Source organism: Amblyomma maculatum, chromosome 1, assembly GCF_055883805.1.
Source record: "Amblyomma maculatum isolate TAMU_Amacu chromosome 1, ASM5588380v1, whole genome shotgun sequence".
Classification (NCBI taxonomy): Eukaryota; Metazoa; Arthropoda; class Arachnida; order Ixodida; family Ixodidae; genus Amblyomma; species Amblyomma maculatum.
This window is the reverse complement of record NC_139344.1, coordinates 309116279-309142038: the sequence shown is the minus strand read 5'-3', so window position 1 is coordinate 309142038 and position 25760 is coordinate 309116279. Positions and strand designations below refer to the sequence as shown.

General features: G+C 45.2%; 1 protein-coding gene across 1 annotated transcript in view; it reads left to right on the top strand.

Annotated features, from left to right (window-relative positions):
• LOC146207032 (protease-associated domain-containing protein 1) overlaps nucleotides 1–25025 on the top strand; it is a 50569-nt gene extending 25544 nt beyond the window's left edge. Inside the window, exon 3 of the mRNA XM_084592375.1 lies at nucleotides 24589–25025. Coding sequence (XP_084448501.1) covers nucleotides 24589–24987 — 399 coding nt within the window. The 3' untranslated portion in view covers nucleotides 24988–25025. The remainder of the gene's footprint in view (nucleotides 1–24588) is intronic.
• Nucleotides 25026–25760: the final 735 nt, after the last annotated feature.

Below are 25760 nucleotides of genomic sequence, written 5' to 3'. Positions count from 1 at the left end.
TCCTCCGCTCAACCTCCGAAACTCGCAACTAAGTGCTCATTAATTCGAACCCTGTTAATTTGGAAATACTGATAAGCACTGTCGGCATGGTCCCAGCCAACTCTTATGAAAAGCTATGACGTCGGACGGGAGCGCACTAAGGGTTACTAAGGGTTAAGGGTCAACAACATGATGGGGTTAGCCGCAATCATGACGCCGGCTTTTAGCATCGGTCGCTTCAAAAGGCGTCTGCTGCTATTGTGCATTCCAATAATTGAGTGGTAGTAGACGGCGCCCGCCCCAATCGCCCATGGCATGATAAAGCGAACATACTGTCCTGTAAGCTTTTTGCACAACAGAATAAGCGCTGGCACTCGGCCAAGTTCGCTCCCCCCCTGCTAGAGCTGACGTCAAAAGGAAGGTAAGCACGCAGTGATCTTATCACTGCACAACATCTTGACTCACTGTCAAAAAAATTCGTTGTGAACCGTGACAGTGCGAAATAGAGTGCCTCGTTGCGCGAACGAGGGACGCGCTAACTACCGATGCCTTCTTTTTTTTTTCGAATTCTTGGGCAAAAATTGGAGGTGGGTGAGTTCATTATGGGAGCGGTTCGTTACGCAAGTAAATAAGGTAAATTTATGGTAATGGAAGTGGTTCTTGTCAGGTTTTTCGAGGCCATTCGATAATTCGAACATCGGATAATTCAAACTTTTTTCCCGGTCCCGTGAAGTTCAAATTAACGAGCTTTTACTGAACTAACATTTGAGTACTTTCCCGGAATAAGTAGAAGTAGGCTAGCTGAAAATCCCTAACCCATGCAGATGTTTTAAATGCCAAAGATACAAACATGGGTCACAGAGCTGCCATGGCTATAACACTTGTGCAAAATGTGCCAGTAAAGAACAGCTCACTGCACCAACCATGAAGGGGACCATCCAGCATATTCCAGATAGTGTCCGCACTGGAAAAATCATAGTGATCAAAACAAAGGAAGACATCTCCTTTGCAGAAGCCAAGAAACCAAAGCTCTATACTGCAACTTAGGAGCCTGTGGTGGTGCAGGCAGTTGCCCTGGATACATGAACAGAGCCGACCACCGAGTCGGGAGCGGCTTCCCTGATTCCAGCACCTTCAGTGAGGTGATGGACACCAGTACCTTCTATTTGCTGGGGAAACGATAGGAAAGGCCTGGATAACAGGACCTGATGATAAATAATTTTGTCTCTAAACAACAAACACTCACATGGTTGTTTTAGTACAGTGGAAATGTAGAGGATTATTAAACAACTACAGCGATATTAAAGATATACTAACATCTATGAGACCAATAGCACTGTGTATCCAAGAAACTAATCTTGGTCCTAAAAGTATAATCTTAAGCACTATAAAACTTCGTCGTGACAGAGAGCGGGCCAGTAGGCGTGTCACAATTATCACTGAAAATAGTATCCCAGCTCAGGAAATAAAGCTGTTGCCATTAGTGTTGTGACCCATAAAACAATTACTGTATGCTACATATATATTCCACCACATTTTGCACTAACAAGATCTAGAAGACCTTTTCGACCAGCTACTCGAACCCTTTGTGGTAATAGGTGATTTTAATGCTCACGCTGCTTTTTGAAAAAGTACAATCATGCCAACCCCCGGCCTACTTTTAGGAGGAAGAGCACTCGTAGGCCTGTCGTGTTATTTTCTTAAAAGAAGGCCTAATTGCTACAAAAACAGGTCCAACGCTTGTTCTTGGCGAGCCTGAGTTGCTTATGTGCCATAAAAACAGAGACAATTTTACCAGTGGTGAAGCTAGGATTCTGTTCTACTTCCATTTACCTGTCCGGCAGCAGGGAGTGCCTTCACCACCTGACAGTGAAAAGTAGCCTCTGTCCTTTGGGGCCACAGCAAGGGCAGCTCCATTTGGAGTAGTTGTGGTGCCATCCACTAGGCAGCCATCGTTTACCACCAGTGCACAGAACCATTCTCTAAAGAACCTTGGATTGATGATGAATTTGTTCGACCGGAAACTTCTGGCATGTGGGTGTGGCATGTCCGGCGAGTGTGGATAGTTATTTGCAGACTCCAGTGCTGTAGTTGATCATCACATTATGCTTCTTGACATGGGCAGATTTAGTCTCCACCTGAGCAGTGTTTCAGAGCACCGCTAATAGTGAGGACACTCTGTGTGGCGGCTTCCACAGATGGTAGCACACTTGCAGGGAACGGCGTGTTGCGTACGGAAAGCAGGGGGCTCAGGAGGCGCAGTTGGGCTGCCATATTCGGTTATAGTCGGGATGTACGGCTGGCATTGGCAAGGCTGCCTTGCATGTCCCTGTCACGTCCACTCGTTGGGCTCCATGGTGGGTGGCCGCCACCCTGGCCGAACAACAAATCTATTTTATGGCTTCTAACTCCTCGAAAACTGATCGCCCCGACAAATGGAGGCAGATCGAAGTGACAGCACATTTTCTTGAAAAACCAAATAACAGCTACGTAAAGTTTCATGTCATTCATTCCGAAGTTGAAGAAAAACCTGCCCGAACCTTGTCATCATTCATAGTGTCCAAATGCTTAACAAATGCCTTAGGCTCAAGGTGCCAAGTGAATAAAATAGCAGATGGAGACCTGCTGCTCGAGCTAAGCCACGCAGAGCAGCAAGAGAAACTCACAAACATCCAATCCCTTAGGGATGTATGGTACGTGGAGTCTAACGTAACTGCGCACAGATCTTTGAACACCGTTCGTGGTGTAATATCAGATTGACCTACTACATCTCACTGAACAAGAAATGCGAGAAGGCCTCACTGACTAAAATGTTGCAAGTCCACAGAATTAAAATCCGAAAGCACAATAGAGAAATTGCTACAAAGCACCTTGCCCTTCAATGCCAACACACTGCCAGAGACAATAGAAGTAGGATACCTAAAAATCGAGGTTCTTTCATATATACCAAACCACCGAAGATGCTTCAATTGCCAGAAGTATGGACACGAAACTTGTGCTAAATGTGCTTCTAAGGAACACCCTGCTGAAGACTGTGATGCTCCAGTACTATACTGTGCCAACTGTGAAGGGGAACACCTATCATATTTAAGATCTTATCCAACCTGGAAGAGAGAAAAAGAAATTGTCACTATCAAGACAAAGAAAACATTGTACACAGAGGCTAGGAAATGGCTGGCAAAAACCAACCTATTCGTCTTCACCGCAAAGACTCTATTCGAACATGGCGCGCAGGGGTGGAGTGCCAGACCACAACCTGGCACCTATCAAGGCGTCTTCGGACCTTATAGTAGGGCCATCCAAGTCGCCCCAGGCAGACGCAGCCAATGCTGCGCTGCCAACTCCAAAAAAGGGTCTGCCAACCTCTGAGTCGGGAAGCCACAAGGTTTCCCCTTCCAAAGGGAGGCCTCAATCTCATTCGTCCGTGGCATCACCGCGGACCTCCAGTGAGGCGATGGACGTCACCCCAACACAACTGTGCTGCAGGGGCAGCAAAACTCGCTGGAAAAAAGGAAGAAACCAAGGGTAACTCCACCCAAAACTAAATAACTTTTAATCCCCAACACACCACAATATGGCTTCCATAATACTGTCACGTGATGGTGACAAAGCCGATGACACAAATGAAGAGGCTGGGAGTGCATTGAAGAAACCCTTTATTGGGCTGACTTGCACCCGCAAAAGAACTAAGCGATTCGGCGGTGGAGATAACAACAATCATGCTTGGCGGTCGTCGAACAAAGAATGCCTGTCGCGCCTGTCAACGCTCAATTTATAGGCGACGAAGAAACATCTAGATAAAGCCGCAACTGATGACTAGCATAACCTGGAACATTGTAGAAACGTATGAGACTGGCCAGAATCTTCGAGAAACAGCTTGGCGCATCTTGTGTGACAGAGAAAATGATACAGCATCGTCTCGGGACAACAGGCATGAATAAACAACACAGAATCGATCCGCACGCTAGATTCACAATGATAAGGCCTCATGCCAGTGGTTGTCTAAGAAGAACAAATGTTAGAATGATTCGCCGCATTACTCCCCCCCTCAAAAAGGCATCGCTTGATGCTTACAGAACACAAAAAAAGTAAGCAAAATACAAGACATCAAGATAGCTAGGGACTTTAGCGGGCATAATAAGGCTTTAGGTGCACGACATGGACGATTTCTGGGCGCGTTCTTCGCCGCTGAGGTCTGGTCGTGCTGTGGGGAATGACTTCATAATTAAGTGGTCTGATGCGCCAAAGGACTTTGTATGGGGACGAAGTACCGTCGCAAGAGCTTTTCACTCAGTCCGCGGCGGCGTATCGGTGTCCATACCCACACTTGGTCTCCCAGCCTGTAATCTGCGTCGCGCCGACTGAAGTTGTACCGCCGGGCATCGGTGTGTTGCTGGTCTTTGATGCGCAGCCGGGCAAGTCGTCGGGCTTCCTCTGCACGCTGCAGGTAGGCGGCAACATCGGGGTTGTCTTCTGTCACGTGTGGCTGTATTGCGTCGAGCGTCCTCGTGGCCTCCCTGCTGTATACAAGCATGAACGGGATTGCTCTAGTTTTCTCCTGGATGGCCGTGTTATAAGCGAAAATCACGTACGGCAAGATGGCATTGCGGGTCTTGTGTTCGGCGTCGACATACATGGCGATCGTGTCCGCGATCATTTTGTTCAGGCATTCCGTAAATCCGCTGGTCTGTGGATGGTAAGCAGTTGTTCGTCGATGGCTTGTATGACTGTATTCCAGGATGGCTTGTGTCACCTCTGCCGCTCCCTGTCCGTGATGAGCACTTCTGGGGTGCTGTGTCGCAAGAGAATTCGTTCGACAAAAAATTTGGCAACTTCTGCCGCAGTACCATTGGTTAGTGCTTTTGCTTCGGTGTAGCGGGTAAGGTAGTCGGTAGCCACGATGATCCACTCGTTACCCATAGATAAAGATGGAAAGGGGCCAAGGAGATCCATCCCAATTTGTTGAAAGGGCAGGGTTGGGGGCGGCATCAGGTTCAGTAGTTCAGCTGTTCTGATCGGCGGCATCTTGCATCGTTGGTACTCACTGCACGTTTTCACGTAGTGGGCAACGTCGGCCAGCAGTCGTGGCCAGTAGTACTTCTGGATTCGATGCAACGTGCGAGCAAACTCAAGATGGTCTGCTGTGGGCTCATCGTGCAATGCCTGCAGAGTTCCCTGCTGGAGACTTTTAGGCACAAGAAGCTGCTTGGTCTTGTTGGGTGCGAAGTTCTTCACGAGGACGCCATTGCTTAACGCGAACGATGATAAATGACTCCTGAATACAGCAGGAGGACGAGCGGTGTTGCCATCCAGATAATCGGCTAGATCTTTTAAGTCTGGGTCCGAGCACTGCTGGTGTGCAAAACTGCTGGTGCTTACCGGTCCCAAAAAGGCGTCATCGTCATTGTCTTTAGGGGGAGCGTTGACGGAAGCGCGGGATAAGCAGTCTGCGTCGGAATGCTTACGGCCCGACTTATAGGCTATGGTTACGTCAAATTGTTGAAGTCTTAAGCTCTATCGGGCAAGGCAGCCAAGGGGTCTTTCAAATTTGCCAGCCAGCAGAGCGTGTGGTGATTGCTTACCACCTTGAATGGTCTACCGTATAGGTACGGACGGAACTTTGAAGTGGCCCAGATGATTGCGAGGCACTCCTTCTCGGTCATAGAGTAATTGGCTTCAGCTTTAAAAAGGGACCTGCTAGCTTAGGCGATTACGTTCTCTTGTCCAGCATTCTTCTGAATGAGAACGGTGCCTAGGCCCAGACTGCTCGCGTCTGTATGTATCTGTCTTGTCGCTCTCGTCAAGGTGGCGCTTAAGTTCCTCGAAGACTTGCGGTGCTTCCAATTGAAATGGCACGCCTGACTTCGTAAGCTACGTCAGAGGTTTGGCGAGGCGCGAAAAGTTCTTGACGAATCGTTGATAATACGCACACAGTCCGAGGAATCGGCGCACAGCTTTCTTGTCATCAGGCTGTGGAAACTGTGCGATCACAGTTGTTTTCTGTGGGTCGGGGTGAACTTCCTCCTTGCTGACGATATGACCCAGAAAGAACTCTTCGTAGGCGAAGCGACACTTCTCTGCTTTGAACATTAAGCCTTACAGCTTGATTGCATCAAGTACTGTTTGAAGCCTTGTCAGATGGTCTTCAGAGTTCAAAGAGAAGACAACAACGTCGTCTAAGTATACCAGACAAATTTGGCATTTCAAGCCGGACAGTACCGTATCCATTACTAGCTGGAATATCACTAGTGCGGGGCACAGGCCGAATGGCATTACCTTGAATTCGAAAAGGCCGTCTGGCACGGTCTTCTCGCGGTCTCTTTCGTCGACCTCAATTTGCCAGTACCCACTCTTCAGAGAGAACTACTTAACATTACAGAGCCGGTCCAGTGTGTAGTTGATGCATAGAAGTGGGTAGACATCCTTCTTCGTTATGCTATTCAAATGGTGATAATCAACGAATAAGCGAAGTGTGCAGTCTTTCTTCTTCACCAAAACGACTGGTGCCGCCCAGGGGCTCTTCGATGGCTGGATCACGTCATCACGCAGCATTTCCTCAACTTGATCGCGTATGGCCTGGCGTTCTCGCGGCGATACACGGTAGGGGCTTTCGCATAGCGATCGAGCGTGTTCATTTGTGATGATGCGGTGCTTCGCCAACGGAGCTTGCCATACCTTCGACGCTGAAGAGAAGCACTTACTGTAGCTTGAAAGAAGGGTGCGAATCCGGTCTTGCCTGTCTCGTGGTATTGCTGTGTTGATATCGAACGTGGGCGGCTTGAATAGCTTGGGCGTATCATTCTTGGGTTGGCCGGGGAGGGCGGAGACATCTCAACTGTACTGTAGCTTGAAAGAAGGGTGCGAATCCGGTCTTGCCTGTCTCGTGGTATTGCTGTGTTGATATCGAACGTGGGCGGCTTGAATAGATTGGGTGTATCATTCTTGGGTTGGCCGGGGAGGGCGGAGACATCACAACTGTCGCACTAGCTCTTCGAGGAAAGTGATCGTCATGCCATTCTTAAGATTCTTCAGTGAAGTTCGTCACCAGCACCTGAGCCTTTCCTCCTCAGATATGGGCGACACCTCTTTCGATTCCAAGCCCTCTTTCCAAATACAACTGGGTGCTTCCCTCGACGACGCCTTTGGCAGTTTCGATGTCTGCGTTGCTCACGCAGGCGATGACGCTTGTTCGGGGCGGCGCGGTCAAGTCTTAATCGAGAATGTTTAGAGAAACTCATTGCGTCGAAGTCGTGGTTTTGGGGTGGGTTTCTTATGAGACGAGAAAAGGGATTCTTTTACTCCTAGCATTAAACAATGCACTTTCCTTTCCTCTGTCATTTCAGGGTGTTCCCGTCGAAATAGGCGCTTCATTTCCTCTAATTAAGCGAGGACTGACTCATTCGGGAGCTGGATTCTTGATTGAATGACTGGGCTTTTTATTTTCAGATGGTACTTGTAAAAGCATTCAACAGTTCGGTCTTGAAAGTGGCCCACTCCTTCAAAAGAGCCTCGAAATTCTCAAACCAAATTCATGCGGATCCCTGAAGAGTAAAGTGCACTTGTCTCAACTTTTCTGTGTCGTCCCAAGCATTGAACGATGCCATGCGCTCGAAAATGTCAATCCAGTCTTCGGCGTCCTTATCAGGTCGTCCTTGGAAGCTGGGGGGGGGGGCTCGTGGGGCTGGACGAAAATAGAGGCTGTACCTGCCTGGCTGGTTCAGTCTTCAGCTGCATGGTCACGTTGACAGAGATTCAGCACCTCCACTAGATGTCACGTGGTGATGACAAAGCCGATGACACAAATGAAGAGTCTGGGAGTGCACTGAAGAAACCTTTATGGGCTGACTTGTGCCCGCAAAAGAACTAAGCAATTCGGCGGTGGCGATAGCAACAATCATGCTCGGTGGTTGTCGAACAAAGAATGCCTGTCGCGCCCGTCAACGCTCAATTTATAGGCAATGAAGAAACGTCTAGATAAAACCACAACCGGTGACTAGCATAACCTGGAACATTGTAGAAACATACGAGACTGGCCGGAATCTTCGAGATACAGCTCAACGCATCTTGCGCGACAGAGACAATGATACAGCATTGTCTCGGGACAACAGGCATGAGTAAACAAACAATACAGAATTGATCTGCGCGCTAGATTCACAGTGATAAGGCCGCATGCCAGGGGCTGTCTAAAAAGAACAAAAATTAGAATGATTTGCGGCAATACAATGGAACTGTAGAGGTTTACTCGGAAATTATAGACATCTCAAATATGCTAACATCAATGGCACCGACAGCTTTATGCCTTCAGGAAACAAATCTGTCCACAAAACACAAATATACTTAATATAAACCCTTCCGAAAAGACTCAGAACATGCCAACAGACTCTCAGGAGGCGTCACAATCATAACAAGAAGTGATGTCCTTGCAACAGAAATACCATTGAAAACGAATTTCGAAGCAGTGGCAGTCAATATAGTTGGCCAAAAAACAATAACAATATGTTAGGTATACCTGCCACCACACCTAACCTTTACAGTTAACGACTTAGAACTTGCACAACAATTACCGGAGCCATGCGTGGTAGATTTTAATGGGCATTCCTCCTTTTGGGGAAGTGCACATACTGACACAAGAGGTCAAATTATAGGGGATTTTATATTATCAAACAATATATGTCTATTAAATAAGGGAAAGCCCACATATTGCTGACCCAGCTCTGGCAAAATGAGCTGTATTGATCTAGATTTTTTATCTTCATCCATTTTTACCGATTTTAATTGGGACGTTTCAGATGACACTAGGGGCAGTGATCGTTTATCTGCCATTTTAAAATGATCATCCTCTATTCGCTATTCCAGAAATCCATGCGGCACCTGTTGGCGAAACCATGCAACGCGCCAAAGAGGTCCAGTAGCAGACGCCCTTCGCTCGCGCTATGGACACCCCCTAGCACAGCTCTCGTAGCACCGCGAAAAAGGAAAAAAACCAACGGAAAACCGATTCAGCAGCGTTCCGCAGTGCGTGTCAGCACAGTGGCACGTAGTTTCATGTATTTCTTTCGTGCTCTAGCGATCAGCGCCAGAGAATCAATGCATTTCCAATCTCCGCGGAATGCACTGAAAGTGCCGTCGACAATTTATATATAGCCTCGTCAGCTTTTTGTTGTACCATTTCTTTCCTGGTATCAACTGCCTTCTACAGGCATGGAACACCTACAGATAAGTACCAGTAAACAATACGTACTACGTAGCTCGACTTCTCGCGTCGCATACCTAGTCGATATCAGCTCACGTATGAACAACTCTTAGTTGTGACAGCTTGATCATAGCGCTTATTAATCTCGTTCTGCTAAGAACGTCATCACCAAATGCGCGTAAGGGAGCAGTCTACGACGATTTGCTGAATTCTTCGCCGCGTCAAGCAGGCATCTCGAGATCTGCAGGCCACGAAGCGCATGCCACTGTGCTCGATCTTGACGAGAATTGGGCCCGTTGCGTGATCGTTCGCCTATATGCGGCCGCTCACTTTCCGCGTCGCACCTTGTCACACTTGAATAGGATCCCCGAATAGGTATAGTTTTGTCTTCAACAGGTCTGTGACTACTACGCGCGGTGAACCGATCGAGCCGCGGCACCCCCTTTTTTTTTATGTATTCTTAAATAAACGGTAATTCGCCAGGGACAAAGCCTGCTTCAGGGCGCTCATTTGGTCAAGTGCGCGCATGCGTATCACACTTCACCAATTACCAAAGGAGCTGTGAATGTAGTTATACATACATATGCATACATACATCGGATCTAGAAATAGCTTAATTACTATATTAATCAAACAATCAAGGGGTTGTTGAATTAACAAAAAGATATTGAAATTGTCAGCTTATCTGTGCTCAAGATGCAACTTAGGTGAGCTCATCTTTTGAACTCAAGTTCCTGATGGCCCTTCGTATGTCTTGTCACAATCAAGTTTAGTTCTAGGATATTCCATACATGTAATATATGCTGAAGTAAAAGTGAATAAGGAAAGGATATCCATAAAACAAATGAATGGTTTTGCAGATATATTCACACATCACCTCGTCAGCTGCAGCATAAATAACCCCCGTGAATAAGTGAAAGTGAATGCAGATTGGTCATACAGAACTGATGCACACAACCTTCCTTGCATATACGTAGAGTGTGCTTCTTTGGGCACCTGGCAGTTAATTGCAAGAAATGATTTGTGGCTGCTCTAAAGGCTGTCTCATAAAAAAGCTGTCAGGAGCTTTATCAGCTGTACGAGCAAGCCAACGCACTCATTAGTTTTTCATGTTTGATGACACACTATTAAAGGAGATGGCTTTCTTGACAGCAGCTAATATTTACCACAGTTTCTTCAACGTTTTTCTGCATATGCAGTGCACAAGAGTATTGTAAGTGTGCATAAGCACTTACCAGAATGAGGGGAAGATGTTGTGCATGAGCCTCAGTTTACAAGCAAACATTTCAACAAGAGGATTGGTCTTCACTTGGACGAAGAGAAGTCCTGTTGTTGAAATGTTTTCTTGCGAACTGAGGCTTCCCCTCAAATCTTTTCTTTGATGCTAGATGTCCAACGCTTCCATCTGTCACTTTTCTAATGCTCTATTTTCACACTGCTAAATACAAGGTTAAAGGCACATCATCTAGCACAAGCAGTAATTGCCGTGTGCCTCCTGCACCTGATATCAGATTGCTTGTTCTCTTTACAGCAAAGCATTTTCAACGTTTAAACCCAGCCGCACATTCTGCTGCATCCTGCTAAGCGCTAAATAAGCCACACAGTCTCGACAACAAGTTAGCCCTGAAAGGTGTCACAAACTGCTTTCAGTAAACTTGCACACTTGTGTTAACAAAGCACTATTGCATCAATATCTAAATAGTAGCGACATACTGTACATGACTGTGTCTGCGCCCGACATATAGTTCTCTTGAAACGTATTGCTTTCTGCACCATTCTCACTTTTCCAGTTTACAACTTTTGAAGCCATGTAGGCAACAGCAGCAAGCGTGGCATTGTTCGAGTTGTGTGAAACTATAAATGAGCATCGGGTAAAGAAAGAACATGAGATGTGGCAGCTGTGTGCCATAAAGCATAAGTATACATTAGTTGCTCTACCGTGCAGCTTATATGAAAGGCAGAACTACTTACTGTATATAGACAATGTAATCAGCACAGCCCTTGGCAGGAACATACTGTTTCTACAGTCACTGAAGCCACACTTCATGCTTTCACTTGGGGTTGAAATATGAGTATTATCTATCAATGTTTAATTTTTAGAGCAGTGTTTTCCTGCTACAACTGTCATTGCTGCGATCAGCTTGCAGTGAGCAGGAACTGTGTTGCTTTCTCATGAGAACGCACAGTCAGACATTATACATGAATTATTTTTATTACAAACCAGGGAATGATAAACTAGTTTTCTCCATGACAGTTTCACTGTTCTTCTGTGTCCTAATCTTTGAACAGCTATGACAAACACATAAAGTGGCCCTGTCCTCACTTTCAGCAAGGAGCACAGTGCCATTTAGTGTCAAAGATGTTATCTTCAACAAACACCAGAATACATATCAGTCGTGTAGTTCGACATGGAAGACCAGGAGGCATGCTTGAAGATGATGGTAGCAGAGCATATATTTAGAGCATAATATATATTCAGAGTGAAACTGGAAGGACCAAAAATGAATTAACAAAAACAACTACTTTCTGCTACTTAATTGGTTAGGACCTAAGCACTTAAATGGTTACAACCTAACCATGTTACATGACTAAGCATGGAGTCCAAGCTGAGAATGGACTGAACTACCCTTTCTTCATCATCATCATCATCATTTATTTACCCTTAAGGGCCCTTTTGTTAGGGCATTACATAAGGGGGGGAACAACCGTGACATAATACATTGGTCGATAATACAATAATATAAAACAGAAATACATGGTACAGGGTCTACAAGTCAATTCGTACTGCTAGTCTGGCCCTACCCAGAGCCCCACTATATGAACTACATCAAAAACAAATACAGCAGCACTTTCTCCGGTAAGGTATAGAACCCTCTTCCGTCGAGAGGCTGTCTTCCCACTTGCCTCCTGCACCCTGTCGCCCCATCGACACACACGTTGCTAGTCAAGTTCAATTCAATTTCAATTTTATTTCCCAGAATGTTCTGGTCGGCTGCCTGGGCTAAAAGCTGCGAGTAAACAGCTTGACGAGACCCACGCAGCTGTTATAAGGCAGGCCAGCATCCAATGAATATTATGCATACATATTAAGAAGCAAATACATTTTTTTTCTTAAATGCAGCTAACCGGATCACTAATGTAAGTAATGCAATGGAAACATAGGTATATCATAACAGCATCTAAATATCAGTTCTGCAAGCAAAACAAACTAAACTTTTCGGGCGAAGGCTTGGGGAATCGATGGGCTTCCCTATATACAGCAAATGTTTCTTGCTGTTTCTTCTGCCTTCGCTCGTACCGAGTGGTGTTGGTGACCACCGCTGCGTCCGTGGCTCAGCGACACATTGCGGTGCGGAAATGACGACTTCCCTTCTTGGACTGTGCACGTTTATTTACAACAATGTTGTTGGGTGCGACATCAAATATAGGGTTAACTGCAGCTGGGTGCACGGCTGCAGCCTATAGTCCGTGCAAAAAAATGGTACCAGCCACTTGTCTGTGTTACGTGTGTTCACTAGATGTCTATTTTCTCTCAGCAGGGTGGCATATTTAATCAGAGTTCTGAAGCTGGACGGACAACAATATAAAAACAGAACTCTAAATTCATACATATTTGAATCCTTGCTACATTATATGTCTGGAGAGCTTGTCGAGTATGCGCCAAGTAACCAAGATATCTTTTGAAGGAGATAAATTTTCTCTGTTTGTTTTAGTAGTTGTGAGCCAAAATAAAGATCAATAATTCATACACGAGACGAATAATGCATTATATATCTGAAGTTTTATTTTAGAAGGAAGAAAAGTACGGCAACGAGAAATTGCACTTATCACTGATGAGAGCTTATTAACTCCTGAACATGCGAATCTCAGGTCCACTTATTCTTTCCACTGATGTGCTTCCACGTGTCATTTATGATTGTATTCTGTCAAGAACAACATAGAAAGGGCCTCTATGCCCAAGGCGATTGAGGGCAGAGGATGGGAGATTCTATTTCCCATGCTTTGTACTATGCCAGAGTGGTGTTTCAACTGCTTCTTCAGGCCCTCTGTTGCCTCATCAGAGAAGGTAAGGAGAATGCGCATTTCCCATGGCACTCGGTTGTATTGTTACAAAGACACCCTTGTTACAAAGTGCTGTTACGTATCCTTGAACGGCACCCATGTTAGTCCATGCAGCGGCATATGGGTGGCTCAACGCCTTCCCGAAATTGGGGTGGGGGGGGGGGGAATAGAAAGTTGCATAGGCAGGCACTGGCATCTGTATGTGAGTGCAGACCTGCAGAATCACTACTGTACAACGATAACATATTAACTGGAAAAATATTGCAAAGCAAACAGCAGAAGGTTTGAAGGAAATGAGCTAATTATCTGAACAATATATGAAACGCAGAAGAGGTTGGAAATAAACTGATGGGCTTTATAAAGACGCATGAAGCCTGCTCGTCTTCATAAATCATTTTTAAGTTAAGAAACCAAGCTTAAGACCATAAGCTATAATGTGTGGGGTACGTGAGGTACCAGAAAATGTTTAATTGAAAAATTGTCACTAGTTCCTATAAATTTAAACTTTATGTGGAGTGGGGCTTTAATGTACATAGTTGTGAAGTATTTACAATCATAGATAAGCACAATACTGAGCTCCAGGGAGTCTAGTTTGGCAGTCTAACAGTTTGTGAACTACCTTACTGAAGATCCGGCGCCCAAATAAATATTTTCACCTCCTCCCAGCGTCGACTAGGAATGCCCGACAGCCTTTGTGAAGGAACTGTGATGATTTTTGCTTAGTACACTTTTGCGAACAAGTCTTTAGGTGCCTAAAATGCAGCACTATCATAGCATAGATTCACAATATACAGTAATCATCACTGGAAAAGACAAAGTTTACCATTTTAGATGGCGTTCAGGCGAGTTGTCTCACCCACCTACTATTCAAGTGCTCCATAATTGAATTTAATTTACCAGCTTCATGGGCACAAAGCACCCAGTGATAGGAAACTGGAGTGACGTGATGCCTATCTTGTGTATGACAACTCAGACAACTCGGTGCATACTACAAAATTTTCTTTTGGCATTCAAGTAATCGTGGCTAGACAGGTTTACTTTCAAGATTCGAGTAAGCAATGGATAAATGTCTGATAAGAATTTTACATGAAATGTGTTTGCACAGACTTCAGATGCATAGTTTGTAAAAATTGACAAAACATCAAATTTTATTTCTTAGTCATGCAATTCAGCACCATGCTACAAGCTCTAAACTTCTACAAGGTAAAGAGCACCGTTTTCCTCAAATTATAAGGTGTTCTAGTCATTGGGGGTGTTATTTTAAATACACTACATGGCAGAGAAGCAAGCCTTGTTGCCTGGTAAAGATAGTATGTGCGATAATTGCAGTGATGCAATCCTTTTGATACGAGTCACTCAAGAGAATGTTCAGTGTCATCGACTCGACTGTTTTCCTGTCGCCTTCTGCGCCGCACGTTCCACTCACAGGCATCCGCCGGTCCTCTTCAGCGAAGTAGGTTGATGTGGACGGCAGGCCTTTTGAGCTGCATTGTTAAAGAACACAGTTAGAACAATGAAAAAGTACTAGCAGTAAATGAAACAAGCACTATGGTTCATAGAAATTGTATAAACATAAAAATAAGGTAAAGAAAGCTTCTGCAAACTGAGTACAAATAAAATAACTTCACAAAGGAGTCACAAATAAAATTAGAGAAAAAATTACTCAATTCCTTTGCCAAAGATATGTAACATCTTAAGAAACATGTTTAAAACAACAGATTAAAATAACAATCATATGCTGTTCCACTGTCTAGTAGTAAGGTCTACCACATTAAAGGAAGAAGTTGCTCATCGTATACTATGCTCGAGTAATTAGCACCGAAAATGTGTAGAAGCATATTATTCCTCAAGCAGAACTTTTTCTCTCCTGAAATATCTTCCTAGTGGTACTTGCAGCCTATAGAGGTTATATATCATGCAACCAGAAAAGTTGCAAACTCAGAAGCTAGTGCCATAAAGAAACATCCTTCACGAGCGGTGCCATGCTCCGTTAACCTGAAACCAGGCCAGTGGCAAAGTAATGGGTGAGATACCATTTAGCACATGTTGTGATTTAGGCATCCAAATGAGAAAGACACACACATCCAGGGCCTTGCAACAACTGGTAATAAATACTGTGCACAGTAGGGGGGAGCCAAAGGTACCATAATTATTTCACTTCAATTGTTAAATTTCTGTACTGGTTCAAGCATCAAAGGAGCAAGACGAAATTGAGGGTGACGAACCATGCAGGCCAACAGAAATCACAATTTTATGGTTTACTTTCCTTTGTGCTCTTTTAATAACTTTCTTAGCACCTTATTTTTTTTTTTAAACCCTGTAACTGGGTAGGAAGTACTTAGCCGACAGGTGGACACAAGTCAGGCGGGCCGAACAGCGTGTGAATACGACACAATACGGAATTTATACTAACAAGGTTCTCAATCACAGACTGCCTGAGGGAGCGAAAATTTCCGAGGGCCTGGCTAGAGAACAAGTTTATAATATCCGGTAGCCTGGAGGTAAATACACACGTGAAAGAGGCGAAGCAGCACGCAAGCTTTTCGAAGGCATCACTTATCACGCTTGCACTCTCGAGGAAAGCAAATGCATACGTGCACGTCACACAGACAGTCGGCTTAGCGACATAACACGCAAGCGCAAGACACCTGCGCGCTCCAATTGACATCGAGCAATGCAAGTGGCACCATCAATCACGAAAGAATTGTTGCACTAGTTCAGTGAATTGCGCTGTTAATTTAAACTGCACTATCGTGCACAAGCCAAATCTCATCAAAAACCACATTCGTTTAAAATAATCCTGATGGCCCTTCTCGCCACGAACAGCTTCATATTATTATTGGCAGATTTCATAAACACGTTCGTCAGCTGATCACTATTTCTTGAGGATCTCCAGCGATGCCGGCGCCTGAACTTCGGTCTGATAGTCCCTGGGGCACTTGGAGCATGTCAGAATGAAGCGTGAACAGTCACAAACGCGACCACTCTTCACCCTTCACTCTTCAAATTTCGTCACAAGCAAGGAACAGCAATACATTTTAAAGGGACGAGTTGCGCGCAGACCTCTATACTGCCGCCATCTTGCCCAGTGTGGCCAGACTTCGCAGTGCCCCCTGTCGTTATTAGATTTGCGAATACTCATCATCCCATCAAGGCCACGGCATTGGAAGCTGCAGCTCGCTGATTGGCGAGATTTTACAACAAATGCCACATTAGAAAAACAATACTCTGAAGAATTAACTATAAAAATAAATGAAACGTTTTCTACATGTACAATATCAGCAGCTTTAGTAGCCGTTCCGCAAACATCCGGACACACAAGGAAAAAGCACAAGGTGCGGTGGATGGAGGAATGCAAAGAAGCCAAAAAGAAACAGTACAAAGCATGGGGCATCCTCCGTTGATACCAACTGCAAGAGAACTTATTTACCTTTAAAAAGTCAAGGGCCGGAGCGCAGTACGTCTGGCGAAAGGCGAATACCTCGTGGCATAATTATTTATCGTTCATGAACGGCTCAATTCATGCAAAGTAAATGTGGGAACAGGTTCGAAAGTTCACTGGAGATTATATCCCATTTACTTTTCCCATGTTTACGACACCTGGAACACAAACAACACACAAAGAACAAGTAGACACATTAGGCGAACATTTCTCTAAAGTTTCGAGCTTTTCACACTATACAGACACATTTCAAAAACACAAAAAAATAGTAGCAGAAAAACAATAACTGTCTTTTCATGCAGGCTCAAATGAAGAATACAACAAGCTAATTACATTACAAGAATAAAATGCAGTGTTATCGCATGCTAAAAATACAGCACCAGCCCAGACGACGTACATTATGCTATGCTTGCACATCTGTCCAAAGCTGCCATAGATGCCCTGTTGAAATTTTTTATAAAATATGGATAACTGGCAAAATACCTGAGGCATGGAAAAAAACAGTTACAGACTAATAGCACTAACCAGCTGTATCGCAAAATCTTTTGAAAGGTAGTAAACATCAGACTCAATTTTGTTCTTCAGTCCTGGCAACTACTGGATATACATCAGTGCGGGTTTATAGGCACCCTCAACAGCTGATCACTTGGTCTGCATCGTAAATACAGTGTTCATCCACAAACAGCATTGTATTGGGGTCTGCTTCGATCTGGAGAGGGCCTACGATACCACGTGGAGGTTTGGTATTTTCCGTGACCTAGCAGACCTAGGTATCTGCGGCAGGATGCTGAACTGCTTGAGCGACTTCCTGACAAATCGCACGTTCAGAGTCCATCTAGGCGCAACGTTCTCCTCGGCATTCACACAAGAGAATGGTGTACTGCAAGGATGCATTCTTAGCACAACCCTATTCATAGTAAAAATGAATTCCATAGCTAAAGTAATCCCGAAATCCATAATTTATTCTGTGTATATAGATGACCTCCAAATAGCGTGCACCTCCTACAGCGTATCAACCGGCGATGGACAAATACAGATGACTATCAATAAGCTGACCAATTGGGCTGACAAAAATGTATTCAAACGAAGACAGCATTCATCCTGTCTTGTGTGTTTTCTTGTTGTCGTTTTATTCGTGCTGCGAATGGATTTTAATATGGATCAAATTCTCTTCACAGAAAACTGTAGCTGTTCACTTCTCACTAAAGCAAGGCTTACAAACAGATCCCACATTGTACCTGAACCAAACTCCACTACCAGTCAAACAAGATCATAATTTTTTAAGTGTAACTTTGAAGAAAAAGCATCCCAGGCCCCAAATGTACTGAACGTACTGTCAAGAAAACACTGGGGATCTGACAGAGCTTGTCTATTACATGTCTTGTTCTCTGGTGCGATCAAAGATGGATTATGGGTGCATAGTATATGGTTCTGCACGAACATCTTGCTTAAAGTGACTAGGCTTACCAAATCTCTCCAATAGCCAGGCTCTATATGGAAGCAAATGAACCCGCCTTAGCTCTTGCGTCTTTAAAATCCTCTCTGAACCAAAACATCTTTGTTATTCCATAGTCACAAAATGCCCATCAAGAATTCTTTTCAGCAACTAGCCCAATGCAATAAAACCACTCCTGCGGTTTGAAGAAAAATGCCATGACCTCTACATAATGAATGAAATGCCAACTATTGTACCAAGGCGTGAACCACTACCACCATGTTATACCATTCCCAATTTTTGCGACCTCACACTAACACAATTTCGGAAAACACACACACTACATGAACTGATATTACAAGAATACCTGGTGCTAGAGGAAAAATATAGGAATCACGCTGCATTTTATACAGATGGCTCAAAAAATTGTCGGAAGTGTGATAGTCAGAATGAAATGGAGATCAATATGACTTCCTCAGTGCACATCAGTTTTCACAGCCGAATGTTACGCAGTTTGTGTCGCGGTGGAGACAATAAAGAAATAAAAAAACAAAAAATAGCATTATCTACACAGCCTCGTTAAGTTCGCTCACTGCATTAACCTCTGGAAATGCTGTTGAGCCAGAGCCACTGATAAGACACATTATACATATTGTAGTAATAGTACAAAACCATTCTACAAAATTCTGCTGGGTCCCCAGTCATATTGGGATTAGGCATAATGAGAGAGCAGATGCATGCTCAACACGAGCTATAACAAAGAAAATAAGAGGTGAGCGTGCCACATAGAGATTGCATAAAATTAGTGCGCAGCAAACTAAGAGCCAAGTGGCAGGCTGCTTGGGAAAATGAGAAAGCAACAAGCTCCACAAAATTAAGCCAATATTAGGAGAGTGGAAATCATGTCAACACCAAGAACATTTCATCTAAGTAGTGTTATGTCACCTAAGAATAGGGCATACACATCTTACGCACAATTTTTTATTAACAAAGAAAGACAAACCAGTATGTGAACTCTGCGGTGATGAGCTCACTGTCACATTTTAATTGCATGGAAAAAACTTGTAGACCTGAGGAAAAAATATTTTACCTTATTTTACAATCAATCCAGAACTGCTTTTAGGAGAAGGTGCACTTGTTCATTTATCACCAGTTTTAACATTTCTCAAGAAATTGAATTTTTTACAGCAACTATAGTAATCCAGACATCTAACCCCATGTTTTAGTCATTACACCCCATTTCATCCAACACTGATTTCAGGAGAACATGCACTTGTTCATTTTTCACAAATTTTAACATCTCTCAAGAAATCAAATTATACGTTAACTATAGTAACCCAAACATCTAACCCTGTGTTTGGCGCATGATAGCCGTAGTTGCTTGTGTGCCATAAAACCCCATTTAACTAACAAATAAGCAAGAGACGCAGCGGAGCTGGAAGATGTGCTCATGGAGCTCTCAGTTCTTGAACCGCACCTTGAGGAGCACAGGTGGCCGCTTCTTGTCTCCACCCTGTACAGCGGCTCCTGTGGATGGCAGAGCTTTTTGTCACATTGTGGTCTGCATTTTGCAGCCACTTCTCTTATGTTGTGTCGTGAATATCAAACAATTTCGTCATCACTTTTATGAAGTTGAACGTCGATGTGGCATCCCAGAAAGTGCGAAGAGCTGCCTCGTGAGTTCTGCTGGAGGTGTTCTAGAGTGGGCACTGACTTGGAACGAGAACACCTGCACGGCGTGCAGCATTTTGTCAAGGTTCATACTTGTCATCATCATCATCAGCCTGACTATACCCACTGTTGGGCGAACGCCTCTCCCATATTTCTCCAATTAACCCGGTTCTGTGCTAGCTGCATCCACTTCACGCCTGCAAACTTCTTAACTTCATCCGCCCACCTAACTTTCTGCCGCCCCCTGCTACGCTTTCCTTCTCTTAGAATCCAGTTTGTTACCCTAAGCGACCATCAGTTATCCTCTCTTCGCACTACATGTCCTGCCCATGTCCATTTCTTCTTAATTTCTACTAGAATGTCATACTTGTCAAATTTCTCTCCAACTTTATGGACACGTCCTTCTGGTGTAGAAGTTCCTTGACCATTGTGCCACTGATGACCTCCAGTGCCGCTTGTTAGCTCCTGTTCCAAAAATTAGCTTTGGACATTCTCGAAAATGTGGCAAGGATTGAAGCTTGAAGCTATTTCTCATTCATCGTCGGGAGGATGCTTCACTACAGTTGACAAAGAACTAATCCCCATTAGCTTGAACATGGTTTTATTCGATGAGCAGTTATGAATAATGGTGCAAATCACTACGAAGCCGCATTCCTCAGCTGCAAAGATGTCCTTTGTCCATTCATACAAGTCACTCCCGCTCAGCTACTCGTGGTAGTATGAACACAGGATCTTGTACGAGCTGGCCACTGCATGGAGCATGGAAGAAGCGTTTCGTTCTTGGTACCCGGCGCACCGTTTTCCGGCTTTCCTTTGACTCCACATACTATGTCGGAGTTCCGATCGCATGTGCATTTTGGCTTTATTGCAGCTTCATCTATTATTAATGAGGCCATATGCTTTTTGTGGCTGAGAAGGAAGCCTCCTGAATCAGCCTTTCTTTCATGGCGCTTCTCATTCCTGAAGAAGTTGAGCTAGGACCGGCATAGCACTGCAGTACGTGAGCACTTGTGTGGCAGTGTCATCAGGTTGGTACTGGCATCATCATAACCTTTTGGCGAAAGAAAGCGCCATATGGTACTCTGTGATCACTTCGGGATAACACTGGAATTTCTTCTAGTATTCGTCAACTTAGTGAAGCAGAAAAACAGCCTTTTTCTCTCCCTTTTTGGCGTCTGAAGCAATATTTTTCAGAGCTGAGTAGCGTTAGTCGTCAGGATATGAAGAGATTACATTCCTCTCTGCTGCATTTTTGAGCAATTGGAGCGATAGCATGCTACCTGTGAGCGCAGCCTTTAAAAGGTATCGACTTACTCGCTGCGCATCATTGTTTGCTGTTTGTGTGCCTATAGTAGTCCTTTGCTTGGTCTCATTTTCCGGCGACTCTAGCACTGCATCCTCACATTCTGGCTCTGCCTTTCGTTTTAATTTCTTAGAAGGAGCAGTGTCTCGAACTTTCGGGGTCCTAAGCGCTTTCTTCGCACTGGGGGCTAGGTAAAAAGGATACCCTTCAAATACGGTTGGCACTGCACCGGGAACCAGTTTTCTTATTTTGTGATCACTGACTTAGTCACTCTCCAAAAATTGCTTGCTACATACTGTAGTCGATGGTGATTTGTCATTAATGACGAGATTTTTCTGAGAAATCTCTCTTTGCTATTTTGAGCATAGTTCCTGGTTAACTGAAAACTGGTGGAACAACACACCGGAAGTTTTTCCGGGCTGCGACTGACAAAACGGCACATAACACCATAGCCATAGTATACAGAAATTTACTGAGAGACGTGATCCCAGCAAGGTGCTCAAAGCACACAGCAAACTTCCACGTGCACAGCGGCAAAATCGTGCATGCAAAATAATGGGCCCCGGTGCCATCTCGCTCCTCGTGCTCCGGTGCCGCCATCGCAGCAACCCGAGCATGGTTTGGTTACTGTATAGGCTTTGCCAGGGTTGCGAGAAGGTGCCCCATGAGCAACCAACTTGTTCGGCGAAGTCATACGTTCTTGTAAGAGTCGAGCAGCCAGCTGGAAAAGCAGTCTAGAAGCGATTACTTTGGCTGACCTAATTGAAATAAGGCACCGCAACTACAGCTTGCATAGCGCGGCTCGCCGTCCCCACGAGGGATGATGCAATGAAGCCGGAGTGCCTGTCGGGTTGTCTTTGCTGTAGTACACAGTTGTTTGGCGGCGAAACATGGAACTATGGCAAAGCGTATAAGTAAATGTAGCACGGGTTAAAGCCCCTCAATAAACTAAAAGTAGTGCCAACACGTGAAGACTGCTGCCCGCCTCCTCTCCTGCGCTTTCCTTCAGCGTTCCACCCTCCCATTGGCCGAGCACAGTCATGTGCTTCCTCACGCTTTTTTCTTGCCGGGTTGGCTGCCTCCTTGCAGTGCCAAACAACGCGCGCGGCGCATATTGCCGTGTATTTTGCTGCTGCTCGCACCTCCAATATTTTTTTTTTGGAATTGCTGTGCTGGAAATGCTACGTTGCTGCGTTTTCGGGTGCAGCACACGTGTGCATGATGGTAAACCATAGAGAAACATTACATAAAGTGCAGGCACTCCCGTAGGGCCCTGCGGCCGAGCTACTGCACTGCCGTCAGCGCTCCGAGCGGCTTGCCAGATTGCGAATTTCGTCCTCCCGAGATTTCAGGCACGTGCTTTAGCTCTGTTTCAGTTTCGGTTCTGATAGCAATGCTTTCGATGCTAATTAACTTTTTACTATTAAAATATTCAATTAAGTCGTCTTTCCTTTCCTTCTCTTTGTAGCCGTATGGCTGCGCTTGGGTGGACGTCACTGAGTAATTACTCGCTTATTAGAAATCTACTCTACGAGTGAACTGCGACACAAGCGACTTTTTTCACGCAGCCACTTAGCTCCTGCTGCCCGGTTCGATCGCCTGGCGTCTGCTTGCTCTGCTGATGTAGGTGTCGCGCAAATCGAGCTTGTCTTCATTTCATTATTAGATATAGTCTCCCAGTCTATTAGTGACAAAATTGGAATCTTTATTACAGCATCGGCCTGTTTCGAAATGCCATCCACTGCCTCTTCGATGTGAAACAGACTAGGCCTAGCAACAGCTAAGGCAGCTAGGGAGCAGAACAGTTTGTCACCAGGGGCGTCTGCGGATGGCATCGTACTTGTGCAGACATGCACAGAGGCAATCCTTCTGATAATGTTTTGTCTTTCAAGAAGTGATGCAGTCATCATCATCAGCCTGACTATACCCACTGCAGGGCGAAGGCCTCTCCCATATTTCTCCACTTAACCCGGTTCTGTGCTAGCTGCATCCACTTGACCCCTGCGAACTTCTTAATCTCATCCGCCCACCTAACTTTCTGCCGCCCCCTGCTACGCTTTCCTTCCCTTGGAATCCAGTTTGTTACCCTAAGCGACCATCGGTTATCCTCTCTTTGCACTACATGTCCTGCCCAATGTCCATTTCTTCTTCTTAATTTCCACTAGAATGTCGATAACTTCAGTTATTTCTCTGACCCACCGGCGGATCCTGGGGGAATCCGGGGCTTTCTGCCCCTCCCTGCTTGCACTGGCGGTAGTTCGCAAGCGGCGCGCCGGTTAAGCTTTGCACACGTGTTGCCTGTTTCAGAACGAGATATTGGCGATGCTGTGTTTGGTCTGAAGCTGGAGTGCAGAGTGCTGCCACGTTGGGGTGCGCTAAATCTCCGAAGCTTTAAAAACAGATGCCCTAAAGTTCTCGCACCACGGTAATGGCTGCGCATGTGCAGATGCTGCCATCCTAGCCGGTAAACTGTAACTTGAACACGGTAACGATGGGCTATAACTATTGTCTGACATTAGGCAGTTGTAGGACATCGGGTGTTTACGTTACCGTGTTGCCGGACCGCGAACTTTACAGTTATTGCCGCAGCACGCAGAGCACTTTTTGGAAGAGCACTTTTTGAAAGCATACCGCTTTCCGCGTATCTAGTAGTTATCGTAACAAAAAAGAAATGGCTCCGCAAATGGTACTGACGTAAATATGTAAATGTTGAAAAATTTCTATTCTGAAAGGTGCTGCATGCTTGCGAATAATATAAATACATGCGCATTAAAGGCATTATAAGTCTTACCTCCGGGGCGTACGTGTAAGCTAACAGCTGATTTATCCATTAACATAAACTGTAAACAATGCAAATGTGACATATTCCCTGCTGCAGAGTCGCCATATAGTGACAGTAAGTCTAAGTGAGGAACTTTTTTCCCATTCTTATTTTGTTACCAATGATGAGTGCATTACTAGCTTTTCGTTTTTCGGGCACTAAAGTTTTGAAAACTGGACAATTCAAGGCCGAGGAGGTTCAAGGCGATAACTACTGTCATAGGCGTGGAATGTTCATGGTGTACTGTCAGGCTTAAAGGAGTATAGACACGTAATTTTTGGATTCGTGTTTTATATTTGTAATGATGCTAGTCTGCCTCAAGAACAGGAGCCACAAGTAAAGACTCGGTGATTGTATCTCTGTTTTTTCATCCCACGGGTGGCCTGCCGGAATGGCGCAGTGGTTAGGTTACTGACGCGATGCTTTCTTTGGAGCTTTTGCCCTGCATACAACGCTCGAAGGAGGGGCAGGATAGCACAGGCAGCCCCTTACATTAAGGGAACAACTGCAAACGAAGCTCGAAGGCTAAAATTAAAGTATTTTATTCAGACAGCAAGTTGCCTACGAGGCAGACATATCTCTGAACGTCGGCATCTGCTCGCAATGATGATTCACAATTGTCCTATATTAGCTTGTTCTCCCAGTCAGTGAGATTCAAGAATATATTTTAAAAACATTGCAGGCCTCTCAGCTCTCCAACGTGGGTCTGGTGCTGTCTGAGCCTCTGCAGGGCTGCGCCAGCCTCGTCAATCGGCTCGAGCTGCGCCACAACGTGGTGCTGGTCGAGCGCGGTGGCTGTTCCTTCCTTACCAAGTGCGTCGAGGTTCTGCGCCAGGGGGCGCTGGCCGTCATTGTGGCTGATAGTGACCCGGGCAACGACGATCAGTACGTGGACATGATGGACGACAGTACGCGCCGCAACTGTAGCATCCCGGCCGCCTTCCTGCTGGGCAAGGACGGCTACATGATTCGGCGTGGACTCGAGGCTCATGGCTTGCGCCGTGCACTCATCAACATCCCCGTCAACGTGAGCGGCGTGCCGGCGCACCGGCTGCGCCAGCCACCGTGGCTTGTATGGTGATAAAAACAATGCCACCAATAAATATATGATGCTTTTAACACTCGGTTGAAAAATCATTGATCAAGCAAGGCTGCTTGCTTCGCGGTCTTGGGAATTTTATACGGTGATTTAGTATAAATGCGTTGAGGGATATCTAATCATCTAGTTTCCATGCTCGGATTAATCTGACACGTGGTTACATTTTTGTCATATGCAAGCACAGCATGTAGTGGCATTTACACTGAGACATCGCAGGTACGGATGTTAGATTCCTAATAGAAATCTATTAAGTTGGGCATTATAACTACTAAGTATGCAGCCAAAAACTGTGAACTGAGAAGCAGCGTGGGAAACGCAAGAAGCAGCGCATGAAAAGCGATGGAAGCTTGTTGCATCTTCGTCGGGTCTTTGCGTTGCTAGTTTCGAGAATAGAAACTAGCACAAATCCCATCAGCCCCCGCCAGGGTGGGGCAGTGGTAGGGTGCTAGACTGCTGTGCCCAAGGATGCGGGATCAAATTCCGGCCTTGACGGCCATTTTTTCGATAGAGGCAAAAAGCTAGGCGCCCGTGTGCTATGCAATGTCAGTGCCCATTAAAGAACCCCAGGTGGTAGAAGTTTTCGGAGCCCTCCACTACTGCATCTCTCATAGCTTTTGTCGCTTTGGGGCGTTAAACCCTCAAAACAAACAAAAATCCCATCTTGTTACCGGCCAAAACGCACACTGCCTTCGACGTGGGAATAACAGCCAGCGAATTGGTTGTAGGCTAGGCAAGCTTTCATTTTAGGTTAGCCT